Source organism: Lissotriton vulgaris, chromosome 7 (assembly GCF_964263255.1).
Source record: "Lissotriton vulgaris chromosome 7, aLisVul1.2, whole genome shotgun sequence".
NCBI lineage: Eukaryota > Metazoa > Chordata > Amphibia > Caudata > Salamandridae > Lissotriton > Lissotriton vulgaris.
Window position 1 is genome coordinate 123,666,652 of NC_141695.1, and position 19,838 is coordinate 123,686,489.

Sequence of the window (19,838 nt, forward strand, 5' to 3'; positions counted from 1 at the left end):
TGCATCCCCTGCGGCTCTGCCCCCTGACTGCCCCTTCGCTGCCCCCACCTCCCAGCTGCTCCTCACTCCCACCTCCACACACATGCCGGCCGCTGCGCGGTTGCGACGCTGGGGCGCGACAAGCCCGTCTGCACCCGCCCGCGCCTGGACCGCGGCCAGCGCCAGAACCCCTGGCCCTCGCCACGATGACCGCCGCCACTACGATGCCAGCACTCTGCACACTCTCAACCCCAGACGGACCCACAACTGCTTCAAGACTGCCTCGAAACGCACAGCACACACGGTCCCTTCACCTGCCGGAACTGCAGCTAAACCAGCCACAGAGCCAACGAACCACCTGCCAAGAAAGACCTCAACGACCTCCGATGCATACTACTGAACACCCGCTCCGCACGCAAACACGCCGTCGAGCTCTGGGACCTGTTCAACACAACTTCCCCAGACGTCGTCTTCCTGACAGAGACCTGGTTGAATAACTCCTCCGCACCCGACATCGCCATAGCCATCCCAGACGGCTACAAGATCATACGCAGAGACCGCACCAACGGAGTCGGAGGAGGAATCGCCATCGTCCACAAGAACAGCATCAGGGTCTCGACTAGCACAGACGACGCGCTCAGCACCGCCGAACACATGCATTTCCATATCCACACAGACCCCAACTCCACCCTCAGAGGCATCCTCGTCTACCGACTATCCGGACCTCACCCCCAGTTCAGCGACTCCATCGCCGACTTCATCAGCATGCATGCCCTGACCTCCACCGACTACATCCTCCTCGGAGACCTGAACTTTTACCTTGAGAACAACAACGACAACAACGCTAACCTCGCCAACCTCGGACTAAGACAACTTGTCACAATGCCCACCCACTCCACCGGCCACACACTCTACCCCGTCTTCTCCTCAAGCCTGCATGTCTCCGTCAGCCACACCACCGAACTCCTCTGGACCAACAACCGCTGCATCCACTTCACCTTCCAGAAACCCACCACACACCGCCGCTCCCAACAGATCCCCCGCCACCGCTGGAGCAAAATCACCGAAGACCAACTACACGCAAACCTTGCTCTCAGTCCACCCACCGAACCCTCCAACACCGACGACTCTGCCCACAGCCTCAGACGCTGAATCGAGTACTGTGCCAACACCCTCGCCCCGCGGAAGAAACCCCCCCAGAGAGACACCAGCAAGAGGGCCAGCTGGTTCACCCCAGAACTCCTAGATTCCAAGCAAGCATCCCGGAAACTAGAGAAGAAATGGCACAGTGAACAAACTCTGGACAGCCACGCTGCACACAAGGACGCCGTCCGCAACCACCACCACCTCACTATGGTCTGCTAAGAAGACCTCCTTCAAAGACCGCCCGACAACAACGCACACAACAGCAAGGAGCTCTTCAACACTGTGAAGGAACTCTCCAACCCCAGCTCCAACACCAACGACATCCCGCCGTCGCAAGGCCTGTGTGACTCCCTCGCCACCTTCTTCTACCGCAAGATAGCAAACATCCACGACAGCTTCAATACCAAGACAGTCCCAACTGACAGCAACACAACAGACCCTCCGCACATCATCGACCACGTACCCTTGCTAGCCTGGACCAGCGTGAGCATTGATGACACCATGAAGACCATGAGCACAATCCACTCCCGCTCTCCCTCAGACCCATTTCCTCACCACGTCTTCAACAAAGCAAGCAGCTCCATTGCACCCCACCTACGCAAGGTCATCAATCTCTCCCTTGAGACCAAGACCTTCCCAGAGAGCTGAGAACATGCAGAGATCAACGCCCTACTCAAAAAACCCAAGGCAGACCCAAGAGACCTCAAGAACTTCCAACCCATCTCTCTGCTCCCCTTCTCGGCCAAGGTCATTGAGAAAATTGTTAACAGACAGCTAACCCGATACCTCGAAGAGAACAGAATCCTGGACCCTTCCAGTCAGGGTTCCGCAGCAAACACAGCACAGAGACCGCCCTCATCGCCGCCACTGACGACATCAGGACCCTGCTAGACAACGGGTAGACTGCAGCACTCATCCTCCTAGACCTCTCCGCCGCCTTCGACACCGTCTGCCACCGCACACTACGCGCATGGCTCCACGCAGCAGGGATCCGAGACAAGGCACTCGAATGGACCACCTCCTTTCTCTCAGGCAGAGCGTCGGCCTCCTCCTGGGACGACTCCTGGTGGCCTCCCGCCCTGGGCACCGCACCCAAACCGACAGACCATGCACGCAACCTGGGCTTCATCCTGGACTCCTCCCTCTCCATGACCAGGCAAGTCAACAACGTCTCCTCGGCGTGCTTCAACATCCTACGCATGCTACGGAAGATCTTCTGGTGGATCCCCACCGAGACCAGGAAGACCGTCACCCAGGCCCTCGTCACCAGCCGACTGGACTACGGCAACGCCCTCTACGCCGGTACCACCGCCAAGCTCCAGAAGAGACTCCAGCGGATCCAGAACGCCTCAGCCAGACTCATCCTCGACATCCCACGAACCAGCCACATCTCCGGACATCTGAGAGACCTTCACTGGCTCCCCGTCAACAAAAGAATCACCTTCCGCCTCCTCACCCACGCACACAAAGCCCTACACGACCAAGGCCCGAGCTACCTCAACAGCCGAGTCAACTTCTACGCTCCCAAACGCCACCTCCGATCAGCCAACCACGCCCTCGCCGCCGTCCCCCGCATCCGAAGAGCGACTACAGGAGGAAGGTCCTTCTCCTACCTGGCCGCCAAGACCTGGAACTCCCTCCCGACCGACCTGCGCCTGACCCAAGACCACCTCTCCTTCAGGAAGAAGCTGAAGACCTGGCTGTTCGAGCAGTAGCGGCACCCCCCCCCACCCCCAGCGCCTTGAGACCCTACGGGTATGTAGCACGCTCTATAAATGTCATTGATTGATTGATTGATTCCGTTCCAAAGCCTCCAAGATCATCTGCGGTGTACCCAAGGATCCTCCCTCAGCCCGACACTGTTCAACATTTACATGGCCCCGCTCGCACACGTCGCACGGCAGCACGACCGCAACATAATCTTTTACGCCTACGACACTCAACTGATACTCTCCCTCACCAAGGACCCCATCATTGCCAAAGCGAACCTCCATGAAGGAACAAAGGCCGTTGCTGACTGGATGAAGACCTGAAGCTGAACTCAGACAAGATTGAGGTCCTCATCCTCTGCTCTAACCCGTCAGCCTGGGATGACTCCTGGTGGCCAATGGCACTGGGGCAGCCCCGACCCCCATGACCACGCACGCAACCTGGGAATCATCCTCGACTCAACGCTCTCAATGACCAAGCAAGTCAACGCCATCTCCTCCTCCTGCTTCAACACCCTCAGCATGTTCGGCAAGATCTACAGATGGATCCCGACAGATAAAAGAAAGACAGTCACCCAGGCCCTTGTCAGCTACGTGGGAGCCCCGACCAAGCTCATCAATCGACTACAATGCATCCAAAACGCCTCAGCATGACTTATCCTCGATGTACCACGACACGGCCACATCACCCCCACCTGAGAAACCTGCGCTGGTTCCCCGTCAACAAGAGGATATCCTTCAATCTCCTCATCCTCGCACACAAGGCAATCCACAAGACTGGCCCAGCCTACCTCAACAGACGGTTCTCCTTCTACACCCCCAACCGCCAGCTACGCTACGCCGACCTCTCACTCGCCACCATCCCGCGCATCCGAAGAACTGCCACCAGCGGGAGATCCTTCTCCCACCTCGCGCCAAGACATGGAACACCCTCCCACTGAGCCTACGACAAACCCAAGACCTGCCGACCTTCAGGAGCATACTAAAGACCTGGCTGTTCGATCAGTAGCGACCCCCACCTCCCCTCTAGCGCCTTGAGACCCTCACGGGTATGTAGTGCGCTTAACAAATGACTGATAGATTGATTGATTGATTGATGCCTCTTTAGTAACCATTAACAGGTGTCTGTCCGGCCAACCACCAATCCCAGTGTTTGCATCAGGCACTGGATTGATGCGGTCACTAGGTGGGGGGCATGGCTCAGCTTAGACTTGCACCCTAGTGATCCAGTGAGGCAGGCATGTTTTGCATCCTGAGAAACAAAGGGTTCTTCTTGAGGTACCAATCCTAAGCATTACTCATAAATATGCAAGGTTGAACTCATGGCTAAAGCAAGCATGAATTTTTCAACCCTTTGTATATTGAACACTGTTGGAACTGGTATTTTCTGGTTGGCCGAGGTGGGGCCCAAGCCAGGTAGAACCTACCACTCCTGGTAGGGTTAGGTGATTACACTCACTGTATAACCTGCGCTCACCCTTGAGTAGCTTAATACTGAGCATGTATAAAGCTTTGGCACAGCACTCCCACACAGTAAATACACTGAGCTTTACAAAGTAACTTTACACAAGATTGTATTTAACACACATTGATTAACACGACATGTACATCATGTATTTCTGGTCATAAATCACACTTGGAAATATTACTATCCGCAATAGACGCAACAGTTTTAAAATTACATCAGTAATATGAACACTTGGGAATAATCCTATTTAACCCCTCAGCATCCTTCTGCGGTGAGATACGTCGTCGGAATTAGATCCTCTATGGTAATTGACAGAATAAAAAGTCACACATGTCTGGGGTGCACCCCTGGGCACAACGATATCATAAATGTGTAAACACATGAATTTATGACACTTTTCAGCAGCAACGTGGGCCGAGGCCGCACAGGTAAAACTAATGTCAAAACAGAGAATTTGTTATGTAATGAACTCACAAGTAAATCAACACCACTGCGCAGTGCAGCTTTTAGCAGGCTATTTTCATGTGGCACATTCTCCCAGACTCACACAGCACCGTAAAGTGGTGCAAAGGATATCAGCAAGTTTGTATGGAGCATAATTGCACCCACATGCACTTTGCACGTAACGCCGTACCAATGACATTCAGCAGGTTAGTTGATAGTATGAATGAGGATCTTGTGGCACAGCCCTCCCACACTGCTCAGTTACCCCCCAACACTCTACTCACCTGTGGGTAGAGGTGTTGCCCGTTGGGTATTGCACCGCCGACCCAACGAGGAGCAGGCCCAAATGATGAAGCATGACACCTGCAAAGGTAAGTGAGGGCATTAAATCCAGCAAAATGGATACCCAGGGGTAATTCTTCTTTACCCTAACAATATCCACCGCATCTCTTGGCACATACATTCCCCCCTCTTTTCAGGAACAGCTCAGCAATTCTTGATTTACCAAGAGTCAATAAACCCCACCCCTTACTAGACCGGTTTAAGGCCAGAGTCACACTTAGTTGGGGGCCCAGGGGATAAGGCTGGAGTAGCTATCAGGGTAACCTGGTAACAGTCGACAAAGGGGGGGGGTTGGCCACCACTCTGGAAGTTCACCCATGTTATGTAGGAATGGCTAGAGGCTGTCCCAGTTCAATCAAGAGGTTACTCAATTCGCCTTTCAGTACTAGCCCAGTGCTGCAAAGCACGGGGGTTTGAAGTCTCTTGACCTGCTTCCAATCACTCTCGGATGTGTTCCTCAGCCCAGTCAACTAATCTCAACACCTAGGCCTGATTGCGACAATACTACCAGGCAACATGAAGTTGTTGGGCCAGGTGGGGAGGTAGGAGTTGATTTGCCCCACTCAGTGAAAGACAGAACACTCAGTGAAGTTGCAGCTGTCTCTGCACCCCACAACCCTGTTTCTTGTTGATCCGAGTCACACAGTCACTCAGGTCACCATGAACCAGGAGTCGGGTTCTCCGTACCTCCATGGAAATAAGGGAAAACTTCTGGTGTGCGACGATAGAAGTCACACCAGACAATCTATTCCAACACACAGTCAGTTCAGTATTACGACACGTGGTAGAATGAGGCACTACTATGGATGCGCCCTTCCTCCAAGGCTCACAATCTGTGAATCGGATACTGCGTGCAATGAGCATACAGTCCGTGTGTTGCATGAGAGAGATGTGGCAAGGACGATAAAGCAGGCCATGCCGAATCTTGCAATCAGGGAATTCGCTCACTACCAACATGGCGCTTGTGTGTGCTAAGGCCCCACAATGCAGGGGCCACACTCCTTAGATGCGGGCACAGTTTCGGGGATCCGCACAAGGCAATCCAGTCTCAAGGTTCAATACTTAGTTCCATGCAGTAGTCGGGATCCATCAGACAAAGTAGTGCTTGTGAGGGCACGACTCTCCAGGTCAAACGCATAGACATCTCCAGCTCAAACTTGTAAATGGTGTAGGTCCCTCACAGGAGGCCTTTGACCTCCACAAAGAACAGAGGGCCAGCCAGCTAGCCCTTGGAGAGCACACTTCAGGGTGCCACACTGAAACAGGTGATCGGCCCAGGCCAGCCACAAATCAGGGAGGGTGCATGGTCCCTTCCATTGGCAGTCTCCTTCTTGTGCACAACATATGCCTCTTGCAGTGTGCACCACGCAGTCGAGGATCTCTGGTCCCACGTCCACACAAGTGTATCTATGCCCTGCTGCAGTGTGGCACGAGTAGTTATACTGTAGTGTGCCTATGAAGTCGGGGTGGTCAGAGGGTTCTCCTTTGAACCATAGATGTCTCTCCTAAATTTACGTGCTGCCTGCCATTAGGCCTTGGAATGCAGATCTTAATCTTTAGTGGGGCCATGTTCTGGCTTTTCAGAGGCCAAGTGTCAAAAGCTATACCCCAAATCTATCCAGCCAAGTCCTCAAATGGTCGATCAGTTGCATCCCCAATGTTTGGGGCTGTCTCTGGTGAATGCACAAATGTGCTCTCTCATCCTCAAGGGTGGACTGAAGTTAAACTAAAAGGCACACAAAAGAGTTTAGCGCAGAAAAATGCTGACTTTCTAGAAGTGGAATTTCTAGGCTATTATTGGCAAATCCACCTTTACCACAAGAGAGGGGTTGTCCTTGTGAGTACAGAGATAGTAAACACCATGAGGCTGCTCCACTGTAAGCCACCACAGCAGCTTGAAGTAATCTCAGCCATTCCTCAATGTTAACCTATGGGGAGAACAAACCTAATAGTGAAAACAAACATGGGGGTTCCGCACTAGCTGGGCAGAGAACATGCATGTGTTCCTGGCCTGCCTTTCACCACAAGACCTCCTTCCCTCATTAGGGCTCACCCTACGGGTGCACTACTGTTAGTAGAAGGCACCCTGATCTGTAGCACGTGATTTAGCAAGGCCAGACTGAGCCTAAGTGCAAATGCGCACACACAGGCCTGCAGTGACAGGCTTAAGACATGGTTGAATAAGGATTGGCGCAGCCAATAAGTCTCGCCTTTAGGACCTTATAAGTGTTTAGCCAGGCAGCACATTATCCTGTGTGCTGTGCCACTAGGGATTCAAGAGCTATACAATTGTTGAACACTGTGTACTGTTCATAAGAGGAGCCATTCAAAAATGGTCTGATTTACTCTCTTCACGGAAGCACTAAAAGAACCCCAAATCCATCACTAATGATACAGATTTAAAAGGCAATTCAGATGGTTTGTGGTGAAATCACCAAATAAAGGATTGCAAGTTACCCAGACTGTTTTCAACGCAAGGGCTATATTTATGGTAGACTGTACGCTATACAAACGACTAAGTCAAAAAATACCTAGAGGTGTTGCTGAGTAAGTGCATGTGGGTCCTATATTTTCAAAAACCTATTTGATTGACCCGGAAGCCTATTTCTTTTAAAAACTTTATTGAATAAAGGTGGAACTGATGACCTTGAACCTCGGAAGCCCGTTTCAATGTTTGATGTGCTTTCACCGTGCCACGCCAGGCCAGGTAGGTCTTGTTGCAGTTTTGCGAAGACAACTTTGCTATTATATGATCTAGGTTAGAGTGTAGGCCTCGGTTAAAATCCTGTGATTCTGTGCACATCATTTCATCTCCTGGGGCTAACAATGAGTAAATGTGTTCTGTAATGGAACTGGTTCTCGTGTAAAGCACTCCAAAACCTTCTGTTCGAGTATTCACTATGTAAAACTGCAAAACAAAGAAACTGCCCGATGTCATGTGTAAAGGCGCTGTTGGCATCTAAGCTCTCCACAGCTACAGGTTGGCATAGAACCTGCTGCCTCTTAGTACTGAGGAGAACTGACACTGTGATTCTATTTGAACTTTGGGACTGTAGCAGGCACCGCCTCCCCTCTGGGAGTTGTAGTATTTGGTTCTTCTTATTGGTGGAGGGCGGGATTATTTTGGGGAGGGGTTTCTCTTAGTCCTATTTATTTATTTATTTATTTGCTTGTAAAGCGCCTGAGTCAATTCCCGAAGGGATATCTCTGCGCTGTTGCCAGCAGTTTTAGAGCAGCTTACTCTAGGGGTGGAGGCTGAATGGGGGATGGATATTATGGCCTGGTGAAAAGGTAAGTTTTCAGTTTTTTCCTGAACAACACTAAGTTGCTAATTTGTTTCAGTTCGAGGGGCAGGGAGTTCCAAAGTATGGGTCCTTTGTAAGACAGGGCTCGGCCTCCCTGTCTAGCTTTTCTTATTTTTGGAACTTGTAGCAGCAGATGGTTACTAGAACGGAGTGCTCGTCCAGGGCAGTATGGTATAAATTTCTCTCGTAAGTATTTGGGGCTGGTACCATACAGGCATCTGTGTATGATGTTACAGATTTTAAAATTGATGCGCTGCTTCACAGGAAGCCAGTGGAGTTGGTGCAATAGGGGGCGGGAGGGCGTTCTGGGGGGGGGGGCGTTGAGGGCCAATCTTGCTGCTGTATTTTGGACAATCTGAAGTTTGTCTATTTGTTCTTCATTCGCCGATAGGTAAAGGCCGTTGCAGTAGTCCATTCTGCCTATGATTAAAGTTTGGATGAGGGTCTTTCTGTGGTTGTCTGGCAGAAAAGGAAAGACACGTCTAAGGAGCCCCACCACGTGAATGCAGGCACCTGCAACCTGAGTTACGTGTTCCTTGAGCAAGAGTGCTTGGTCCAACTTAACACCAAGGTTTTTTGCTAAGGGCTTGGGGTTGGGGACAGGGCCTAATTCTAAAGGCCACCAATCTGGTGACCAGAGGAGAGTCGCTCCTCCAAACAGCATGACCTCTGTTTTGGTCACGTTGCACTGAAGAAAGTTTTTTGCCATCCAGTGTGCTATCATTCTCATCCCACTGGCAAATGATGAAAGAATTGCCGGTGTGAGAGTTGTGAAGGGAAACAGAAGTTGGGTGTCGTCAGCGTATGACACCGGAGTGAATCCAAAGGATCTTATCATATTTGCTAAGGGGGCCACATAAATGTTAAAGAGCGTGGGGCTAAGGCATGAGCCCTGTGGCACACCCTTAGTAAGCACTCTAGATGGAGAGGAGTGAGAGCCTAGTCTGACTCCTTGGGTGCGATCGGATAGAAAACTTTTTAGCCATGCAAGAGCCATGTCTCCTATTCCCACATCACTTAGTCTTTCTAGGAGGAGTTCATGTGATACCGTGTCGAAAGCAGCGGATAAATCTAACAGCACTAGAATCACGGATTCCCCCCTGTCCATTGACATCCTGATGTTGTCGGTCACGGAGAGGAGGGCTGACTCAGTGCTGTGATTAGGCCTGAAACCAGATTGGGATGGGTCCAGGGCTTCCGCTGCTTCGATATATTTTGACAGGTGTGTATTGACATGCTTCTCTGTAAGTTTGCTGAGGTAGGGTAGGAGGGAGATGGGTCTGAGGTTTGAAAGGTCCGTCCAGGGTATTGTGGCGTTTTTCCGAATTGGATTGACTACAGCTTGTTTCCATTCTGTAGGTACCTGTCCTTTGCTCAGGGATTGATTTATGATGGCTTGTATGGGTGGACCTAGGATTGAGTTTAGAGGGGCCATCATTTTCGCTGGTAGGAGATCGTTAGGAGAACCAGATTTTATGTGGTTAATTAGGGGAGAAAGATCTGTGTTGGACACTGGGGGAAAGGAAAGAAAAGATGGTGATTTTTTTGGTTGCGGGGTCATGGGGACATAATTTCCACAGTTGGTGCTGGTTGTTTTCAGGATTTTATCATAAATCGTGTTGATTTTGCTCTCGAAGAACAAGGAGATCTCGTTACACAGTGGTAGTGAGAAATCATCTGCGCTAATACAAGCTGTGGGTTTCACGAAGGATTCCAGTATTTTGTACAGTTCCTTCGAGGAATTTCCTGCCTCTGACAGTTGCTGTGCCAGACAGTTTTTCCGAGCTTTTCTAATGTTTTTGTAATATTTTGATTGGGCTTCTGAGTGTCTAACACTGGAATCCCTGGAAGCATGCCAATGATACATTATTTTCACTATTCCTGCAGGAAGATCGCTCCCTGCATGTGTTATGTACCCCGCTCTAATGGGCTGTGAAGAGCAGGCCCGGCTTTAGCGCTGGTGGTGCCCGGTGCGACTTCGTATTTCACTGGCTGACACTCACTTCGAGTTTGTCCCAGGGTTCTAGAAAATCATGTTTGGGTTGGGTGACCGGGACAAAGGTCGAGGGGAGGAGACGTGCGGGAGAAGTCTGAGCTTTCCAGTGGTCGGTTGTTTAACAAGCATTTGCAATATAAAAAGTCTGGCATTTACTAAACTCTCAAAAATGCAAGACCTATTGTATTGCAATTGGTTATTCGCATAAGCGCCCCGTGCAGTGCTTTCACTTTATTGGCGCCTTGTCCCTTTCCTTAAACACGGCTCGTCTGAAGACAGGAGCATGACTCCATTAACGTGAAAGCACCGCATGGGGAGCTTTCACAACAAAAGTAAAAAAATAGAGAAAAAAAGCAAGCGTTCGGCGTTGCAATTAAACCAAGGGCAGGGCGGCCACTGTGGCGTACCCTGCTACGGAAAAACATAAATGAAGCCTAACAAGAGAGCCTGTCCTGCCTGTTCGCAGGCAGGTGAAAAGCATTTAAACAAAATAGTGCTCGGAGGCTGTAACTAAAGCCTACCGCGCAACACCACACATAACAGGGGGTGTCGCCATGGGAGGTTACAAATGAAGACAAGGTGGTACTAAGTAGACATTACCAAGCCTAGTAAGGAGTCAGAAGCTAGCATTTACTAAGGACAACGACATAAGCCAATGAAAAATATGGGCAGGGAGTCACAGAAGTTCACCTCCACACTATAGTACCGCATGCCTCGCAGAGCAGCGCATGCACTGCCCAGGTTTACCCTAAAAAAAGCAGGTAAGCACCACTCCCTAACATGTGTAGGCAGGGTGCACATACCTTCACCCTTCATTAAAGAAGGAAAGTGCCCAGAGTCCTAAAGCCACACAAAGAGAATCAGCAAAAACTAAGAGGAAAAAGTGAATGGTTTTGTGAAACACATGCCTCAAGAGTATCAGGTCTAATAAACACTCTTTATCAGAATAACAAAACCTGATACCTGACTATGTCCCAATACACTATATCTCATCACCTGAAACAACTGCAGAAAAGTAATTTGTAATTTGAGGGCTCTGACCTAGATAAGTGTATAAGTGTATATATGTATGTAAATGGTATCCTTATAACGTAAACCCAGCCAATACCACTTTGTACTTCCCTAGACAGTACACATGACAGCATATGCAACCATTAAAACCAAATTATGTTATGGTGTTTAGTATCTCAACCCTAAAGATTCATATTTCTACAAATCTTACAATTAATAATGCACTTTTACTGGATTGTATTGGAATATGAAGTTAGGTTCTTATTTGCTGTATTTATTGCGTAAACATTATTCTCAAAATGAATTGTGCAATATAACAAGATCAATACACAACTGTGAGTTCACATTTCCAGGGTACCTAAACACAGTACAAATAAAAGACATAGACAACAAATAAATGAAGATCAAAGTCTGCTAACTGAAATACTTTTTCAGAAAAATTTAAAATTTTGTATCATGCACTAACTTTTCTTCTTTTTATATAAAGAAGCATGGCTGGCATATGGGACACCTTGCAATAAATGCATCCGGGCATACAGGCAGGGATGAGGAGGGTGGCAGTGGGATGGGCACGAAAGGAAGGACCTGAAGAGGAACCAACCCTTCATGTGTCAGTGTCTGACTGCCCAGCTCCTACGTGCATGATTACATGGAAAACATTTCATTCGAAGTGATCTTGATTTTCTAAAGCAGGCAAATGCCTTTTGGCATCTTGGCGCTAATATTATCTTGCATTCAAACCTAAAACCAAAAAGGGGATACAAATAAAAACTATAAGGAGGACGAAAATAGATAAGATGTTAGGTGTTTCTAAAAGCTGAGAAAATTTGACTGACATGTGAAGAGCATGGGCCCTCTTTTCCAGAGTTGGCAGGTGGAATAAACAAGAACTTTAACAATACCCCTTAGAGTGCAATCCACTCGCAAAATAGGGGCTACAATGGCTTTCTTAGGAAACATTCCCATAGTTGACATCTGTAAGGCTGCAACAGGGTCTACACCAGACACATTCACAAAGCACTACTGTGTAGATATGTTAGTGAGACAACAAGCTAATGTAGGCCAGAAAGTACTTAGAACACTTTTTCAAACAACTGTAACAGCTGCAGGTTAGCCTCCGCTTTGGGAGAATACTGCTGAATAGTCTATGCAAAGCATGTGATCTACAGCTCACATGCCGCAAACAGAAAACATTTTTTACCCACTAAGCATCTGTCCTTGGCATGTAGAGCTGTAGATTCACATGCTCCTACTCGCCGCCGTGGGTAACTATACCTTTTGCAGTTCTTTCTTATCTTATATACGTACGCATGGACATCTCTATTCTACTTTTACTAACTCCATTCTCACCCTCTGCGGGAAAAACAATCTAACAATGGAATCGATACCCATGCGCACTATCACCGAAAGGAGGAGTCACCTTCCTAGTGACTGGAAAGACTTCTTTGAAGAAAAATACAGTGCAAACATACGGACCCAACACTAAACGGCAGGAGTATGCAAAGCATGTGAATCTACAGCTCTACATGCCAAGAACAGATGCTTACTCGGTAAGTAACATTTTCCTTACATGGGATACAGATAACGGGGTGACCAGAGATGCATATAAAAGGAAGACACTGGGTGCAGATAGTAAGGTTGCATGGGGTGCTTATACCCTGAGAACGTTTGAATTAATGGTGATTTATAAAGCACATTGCTACCCAAGAGTGCCTCCAGCGCTCTAGGACAGGTGCTAGACCAGACCAAGATCTTAACAGGTCTCAAAAATCCAAGTCTTAAAGTTTTTCTCAAACTTTTGGCATATTTAACAGCATATCAAGGGGTACAGATACAAAGATCATATATGCTTCAAATAAATATGGATGCAGATAACAGGATCATATAGGGTATGGATAAAATGGTCACAAGTGCCACATGGGGAGCAGGCAACAGGATCAAATGCTCTGAAGATAACAGAATAACATGGTGCACAGGATCACAATGTGGAAGAAACCGGGTCACAATGGAGGAATGTGTCAGGGTTACACAGGATGCACAGGAAAAGGCCACTTGAGGTGCAGAAAACAGGGTCACAAGGCATGCATATCACATGTCTATGTAGTGTGTTGACCAAGATATCAGGTGCAGGTAAAATTGTACTGTGTTGCTGATAAACACCTCTTTCTTCCTTTGCACAGACTCCAAGACGAGCCAGTCTGCAGTTCGAGGATGTGCGTCCCAACAGTTCTGTGAAGTAGGCAGCAGCTCCACCACCGTATCTGGCGTCACCATGACAAGTGACATGGCTTGCACTGATGCAGGCATCCGCCCGGAGCATGGACTCTTTCTGCCGATTCTTGCCATGCTCGTCCTTCTGAAACTCTTTTCCTAAATTCTACTGATGACACTAGAGACCTGTGTCGCATCTGAGGTCCAGGTGAAGAACACCTGTACCATTTTATGAATGCGTCTCAACTCCTCAAATCATCAATGTTTCCCTCTGTGGTCAACCGCTTTCTAAAGCTGACTGTAGCATACACTCCCAATTCCTAAGGATGTAGGCAGGGACTTCTCCCTCACACTGCAGGATGAGTGCAGAGAACCCCCTTGCCATTGGCCCTTCGAGGAGGCTTGTTATCATTGCAACTACAGGCAGGTCACCGTTACTGCTGCACAGGGCAATGTGCTGATGTTCTTGAATAGAAAGCTTTGTAATTGTTCCTGCAGAAAGTTCTTGCTGTTAATGCAGAAGAGATTATGCTATTAGTCCTGCAAAGAGATCTGTTTCAGGGCAAATGGGAAAAGATATTTCCAGGAGGGTGATGTCATTGGACTTCAGGTTATGGTCCTGTAGACACAATTATTATTAATATTAGTGCTGCATGCAAAGCTTTGTGATTTGTCATCCCTACATACCCAGGCAGAGGTTTCTTGTGGATTTAAGAGTACGCAACATTGCTTGTACTGCAGGGAAAGCCCCTTCATTTGTCCTAAATGAAAAGCTTACTCATTGGTTCCACCTAGAGATTTTCCATTGATCACCCAATGATGACTTTTCTCACTCAATTAAACATTGTCACTGATCATCCAATGAGTATTTTGCCACTGATAACTCATCAGCTAACAAGAGCTTTGTCATCCATCACCCAGTGGGTGCAGGGACCTATGAGGACCTTGTCATGTTTTACCAAAGAAGACTGTCGTTGATCACCAGAGAGCTGTGACTGGTCACCCAATGACAGTGTTGGCATTAAGACCCAATAAGAACTTTTGTCACTGCTCATCCAATAACAGCTTTATCAGAGATTTATCATTGATACAGGTCTGAGGGCAGTGTGGATGATTAATCAAGGAGATACTTCTCATTGGTCATCCAGTGAATGTTTATCATTAGTTGCCCAATTAGAGCTTTGTTGGTTCTATATAGAGGATTTTCATTGGTCCCTCAGAGAGCGCTCCATTGTTAAGCCAATGAGCAGAGTGTTTTTCTTTTCTTTATAGTCAGTAGAGAAAACCTTTTCTTTGCACCTCATGAATGCTATTAGAATCGACCAACCAGAGAAGTGTGTTCATCGCGTCTCATGTAGGGACAGTGCTGTTGCTGCTCCTAAGAAACTGCAGTTTGTCTTTTAGAAGGGAACTCATACCACTGACCTTTTAAAAAAGCTTTGACATGGTCCTACTGGGAGAGCTGCTTTTTTCAGTTAAAACGTTCCGTCACAAGGGAAATAGCTTTTCATTTGTTGGTTTGGGGGTCCAAAAAGATCTTGTCCCTCATCTCACACTGGAAATATTGCATCTGGTCCTACAAGGGGCACATCATCAGTGTTTTGATAGCGCTAATTGGGGAAAGTTTGATATTAGATTAGTTCTGAAGTCTGTTGTTGCCCCCATGGAAGAGCATCATCATTCTTATTATATGAGCATGTGCTCTCTATTTCAACAGGGAGAGCTTTTTCTTGGTCTAATATATAGTGGTTTGCTTTTGTACAAACAATAACAGTTAGTTATCAGCTTAATATAGATAGGATTGCTGTTGACATAGTGATCAGAGGTTATTGGCCTCACATACAGCGGTGTGCCTTTGTCTCACGAGAGTTTCTGGTCCAAGATGGAGAGGAGTCATTCCCAAGTGTGAACACTTGTTATAGGCTGAACAGGATGAGTTTGGTATTATCTTAGTTTTACATTTGCCTTAAAAGTGGTGTTTTATTATTGTCCGAAAAAGGTAAGTTTTTTAACCTAAGATTCTTTTTTTTTTAGTCCTCATTTAACAAAGAAAGCTCGTGGGTTAGGAGAATATAGCCGGTTCAACCAAAAAGACTGCAGACCACTATAAAAGTGGAAAGGGAGAAAGAATACCCAGTCACTTCTCAGAGAAGGAAGGGCTGATCAGGCCTCCGGGTATTTATGGACGGCAACAGTTTTTAGTGGAAAAAAAACCAAGGCTCCTCCTTGTATGTAGGCCATACCCATCTAGCCTTAGCTAGGTTGTTAACCTAAGATGTAGAGGTTTCTTTTTGTCACATGGCAGATTGATTAACATTGGTCTAATAAAGGGAACGATAATGTTTTGAGAAACTATAGTTTGTCATTGACCCAACATGAGGTTTGCCTTTGTTGCCACAGGGATAGTCTTATATTTGGAAGTCAAGGAGAGGTTTGGTGCTTTCCTCACAGGGGTGGTTTGTTGTTGGAGTAATATGTAGAAGTTAGACTTTAATTTCGGTACTGAGAGAGCTGTTATAGGCTAAATGATATGGTCTGACTGTGTCATACATTTGTTATTGGCCACTGTAATATAGGGTATTGTTTACGTGCTCACAATGGGTCCTTGTTATCCACTATTATTTTCATTGTTGGCCCAAAATTTGCACGGACACCCTCATCACTGTCTAAACAGGATGGGCTGGGTCTTCCCAAACTATAGCTTTGTCATTGGTAAAGATGTGCCTAAATACCATATTTATAAACAAATCAAAGAATTGAAAATTTGCATCTAGTGTCACAAGAAAAAGAAAAATGAAGCTTCTTGACGGGTTGTCATAATTTGGGTGGGAGATGTACTGCATTGACGAGCTTGCATCAGGGGGCGTAACGAAGGCGCCTAAAGCACAGTGGTCCCCCAACCCTTCAGCAGCCGCCAGCCATTCAAGGGTCCCCCCTTCTGCCCAAGACAAATTAATATCGATGAGATATGGGAGACTCAGGGCCCATTCTTTACATTCTGGGGGTGGGTGGGGGATGGAGGGGGGGGCTTGCTATTTTGCGCTAATCACTGGCCTGCATTGTACTCTTCTTCCATATTTGCAAGAGATGTGTGAACCCCGCTTTAAAAGATACTGTCTTGTTGTGCTATTCTGTGTCCTTGCCACCTTATGCCATTTAATGTCTTATGTATACATCTGATTACACATTCTGAGTACACACAATAAACAAACATTTACCATCACAAGTTCTTTGTTGTTCATTTGGTTTGGGATCCTAAAGCGTGAAAGCACCTGATTCAATGAGTCATATGACCTCAGCGGCAAATCCCCAGGAGTCTGACAGAATGTATCGCAAGTTATGCAGCCATCAGCACCAGCTTTTCTAAATTGCTCATTGCCTCCCCCTGCATGGCTGTTTGTAATATTGGATGGTTTTGTGGCTGCTAAACATTAATATTCATGTAAAACTACATATCTTTATTTCAAAATCCACAGTTTTCTTACCCATAATTTTGAGGTTTATCTGCATGATGGCCCCTGCTTCCTATTGCCCAGCCTACTCTAGAAAGGGCCTGACTAAGCTTGCTTGGTGCCCTACTGGTTGGCATTTCAACTCATTCTTTATTTCTGTTCATGGTTTCCATTTTGGCTCAGCCACAGAGTTACTCCTTAAATCCTAGTCTGGTTGAATTTGCTTGGAGACATTGAGATTTGCTTTTAAGGGCAAGAAATGCACTATAGGGTCAGAGTATGCCTTCACTTTAAGAGGTAAACAGGAAGCGATGGTGAGTATGAATTATTTAAACACTGGTTAAATCAGATGACTTTGGATAACTCATACCTGAGGGGGGCATATTTGAAGAATGTGGGTTGGACTAACCATAAAAGGAATACAATGTTTTCAAATTGAAGTGGTCCAATTCATGGAAGCAATCAATGGGGGACAGAAAATTCAGCAGGACACTCACTTCCAGCTGGGAGCATGTGTAAGGTGTCATGGGGAGCCTAGCAGGATATCCGGCTAGGAGCAGGTGTCAGGGGTCACAGGGATCACAGAAGGATACTTTGACAGCTGGGAAGAGGTGCAACTGTCACAGGAGGACACTCACTTCTGTGCGGGCATGAGTGCAAAGGTCCGTCATGAATTTTCCACCCTAAGGTAAGAACTGCGCATATATGAACAGCATAAGATTTGGAATGTGCCAGACTGATTTTATGCACCCCCTCGGGAGATGTTGTCCTATAGGCTAGCTAGCTCACAGCACGTCTAAACCTAGACAGGAAGCAAATGGTCTGGCAACCACTGAACATATAGCAACACAGGGTACAAAGTTCCCCAAGGAAAACGAAGAAGTGTGTGTAGGGAGTGGAGGGTATCTGCACACGGAACTGGGGGGTTCCCTTATTGGAACTTGAAGACCTCACACACCCAGCAAGCTAGATGTCATGCTTCATCACTGGCCTTCTGCTCCTCGTCAGACTGGTGCTGCAATGTCTGACGGGCACCTTGTAGGTGCTCTTTGTCGGGGTACTTCTGTTCCGGCCAATTGGTGAGTGCGTGTAAGGTGTTCAATGATAGTGTAGTCATGCGGAAGTGGTGAATTAAAAAAGGTAAAACAGTCCACAGTGACCTTTATTGATGTGGCTGGTTCCCTTAGTTAAAAAGTGGGAGGGGAGATAGAAAACCGAGGAGGGTTATAGCTAACTACCTCAACCCTCTGGTCAGGTCGACATGTTTCTTGCCTATCTGGCAATTCTTCAGGACCTATAGTGACAGTGCTACACAGTGAACAAACAAGTGTAAGGAAAGAAAAGAAAATTACAACCTCACTAGGTCGGTAATTGGTAGGCTAGAGGTCCTACTCTGGTATGGTGACCCCTAGGAAAACCCCTATCGGGCCCCGCAGACTGTTCCTGTGGGACCTGCACGGTCTGGTTAGGTACCTTAGCGGTGTGCGGTCATCGCCTCTCACACCTACCCCCACAAACGCGAAATCCGGTGTATTCACCACTTCTGCACGACTACACTATCATTGAACACCTTAACGCACTCACCAATTGGCCGGAACAGAAGAACTCCGACAAAGAGCACCTAAAAGGTGCCCGTCAGACATTGCAGCGCCAGTCTGACGAGGAGCAGAAGGCCAGTGATGAAGCATGACATCTAGCTTGCTGGGTGTGTGAGGTCTTCAAGTTCCAATAAGGGAACCTCCCAGTTCCGTGTGCAGATACCCTCCACTCCCTACACACACTTCTTCATTTTCCTTGGGGAACTTTGCACCCTGTGTTGCTATCAGTTCATTGGACTAGTACACTGGACCCCATTAAATATCGTCCACCTAAGGTTCCCCTTTGTTGCATTAACGACTGAACATAACAACCCTCTTCCCAAATGAATCATGGTAACAGATCTAGAACCCTTTTGCTCAGTAACTCGTGCTCTCTTATTTTCAAAGAAATATGCATGTAATATCCTGTGGGATGTTTTCAGTGTTTCAAGAACCAACATGATTCTTGTACAGAATATATGTGCTGCAATGAACAATAGACAGAAGCAGATATAAGTTATTATGAGTACCAGGACAGTGAACAGAATAAAAAGTTCCACCATTGTGCTAAGACAGTGTATATACAACAATATAGATAGTTGGTGTACTCCTACGCAATCCCTAACATAAGTGTCTAGGGCGTCTGTGTGTTCTGTCAAGAATCGCCATACTGGATGATCCAACCCAGGATACCTGAAGGGAAAGAATGTAAGTAACCGTCTAGGTCACAAGCTGGACAACTTTCAGAGAGATATTAGAAAGGTGCACGGCCTAAGCTGGAGCATATAGAGACCTCAGCAATGACAGCAAAGTTCTCCTCTAACTAAACCTGGAAATGCTTGTTTATATATAATGAAAAACATCCTTGCGAATCGTAGACAAGCCAGCATTGTTATGGTCTATAGATAGCTGTGTCGCCTCGTGGATGAAAATAAAACCACATTGGCAGAATGTGTGTCGAAGCATTATGATAGGTGTTCAAGGAGTTGTGATAATGGTCTTGCGAGGTAAAATCTGTATGAAAAACGAATCCAACATTGTCATGAACACAATGGTGTGTAAAGGTTATTGTGTGAGAGGGGAGACCACTCAAGAAACTTGTTGATGGTGAAAGATTGCATTGTTTCTACGTGGCCTAAGTAAGGCACATGACACCCACTCCTTAGACAAAGTGATTAGCAATAAGCTATCTAAAAAT

At 47.2% G+C, this 19,838-nt stretch overlaps 1 protein-coding gene across 1 annotated transcript in view; it reads left to right on the plus strand.

Moving 5' to 3' along the window:
• LOC147700977 (phospholipase A2 inhibitor and Ly6/PLAUR domain-containing protein-like) overlaps positions 1-16,837 on the plus strand; it is a 209,723-nt gene extending 192,886 nt beyond the window's left edge. The window contains exon 5 of the mRNA XM_086929810.1: positions 13,581-16,837. Coding sequence (XP_086785936.1) covers positions 13,581-13,774 — 194 coding nt within the window. The 3' untranslated portion in view covers positions 13,775-16,837. The remainder of the gene's footprint in view (positions 1-13,580) is intronic.
• Positions 16,838-19,838: the final 3,001 nt, after the last annotated feature.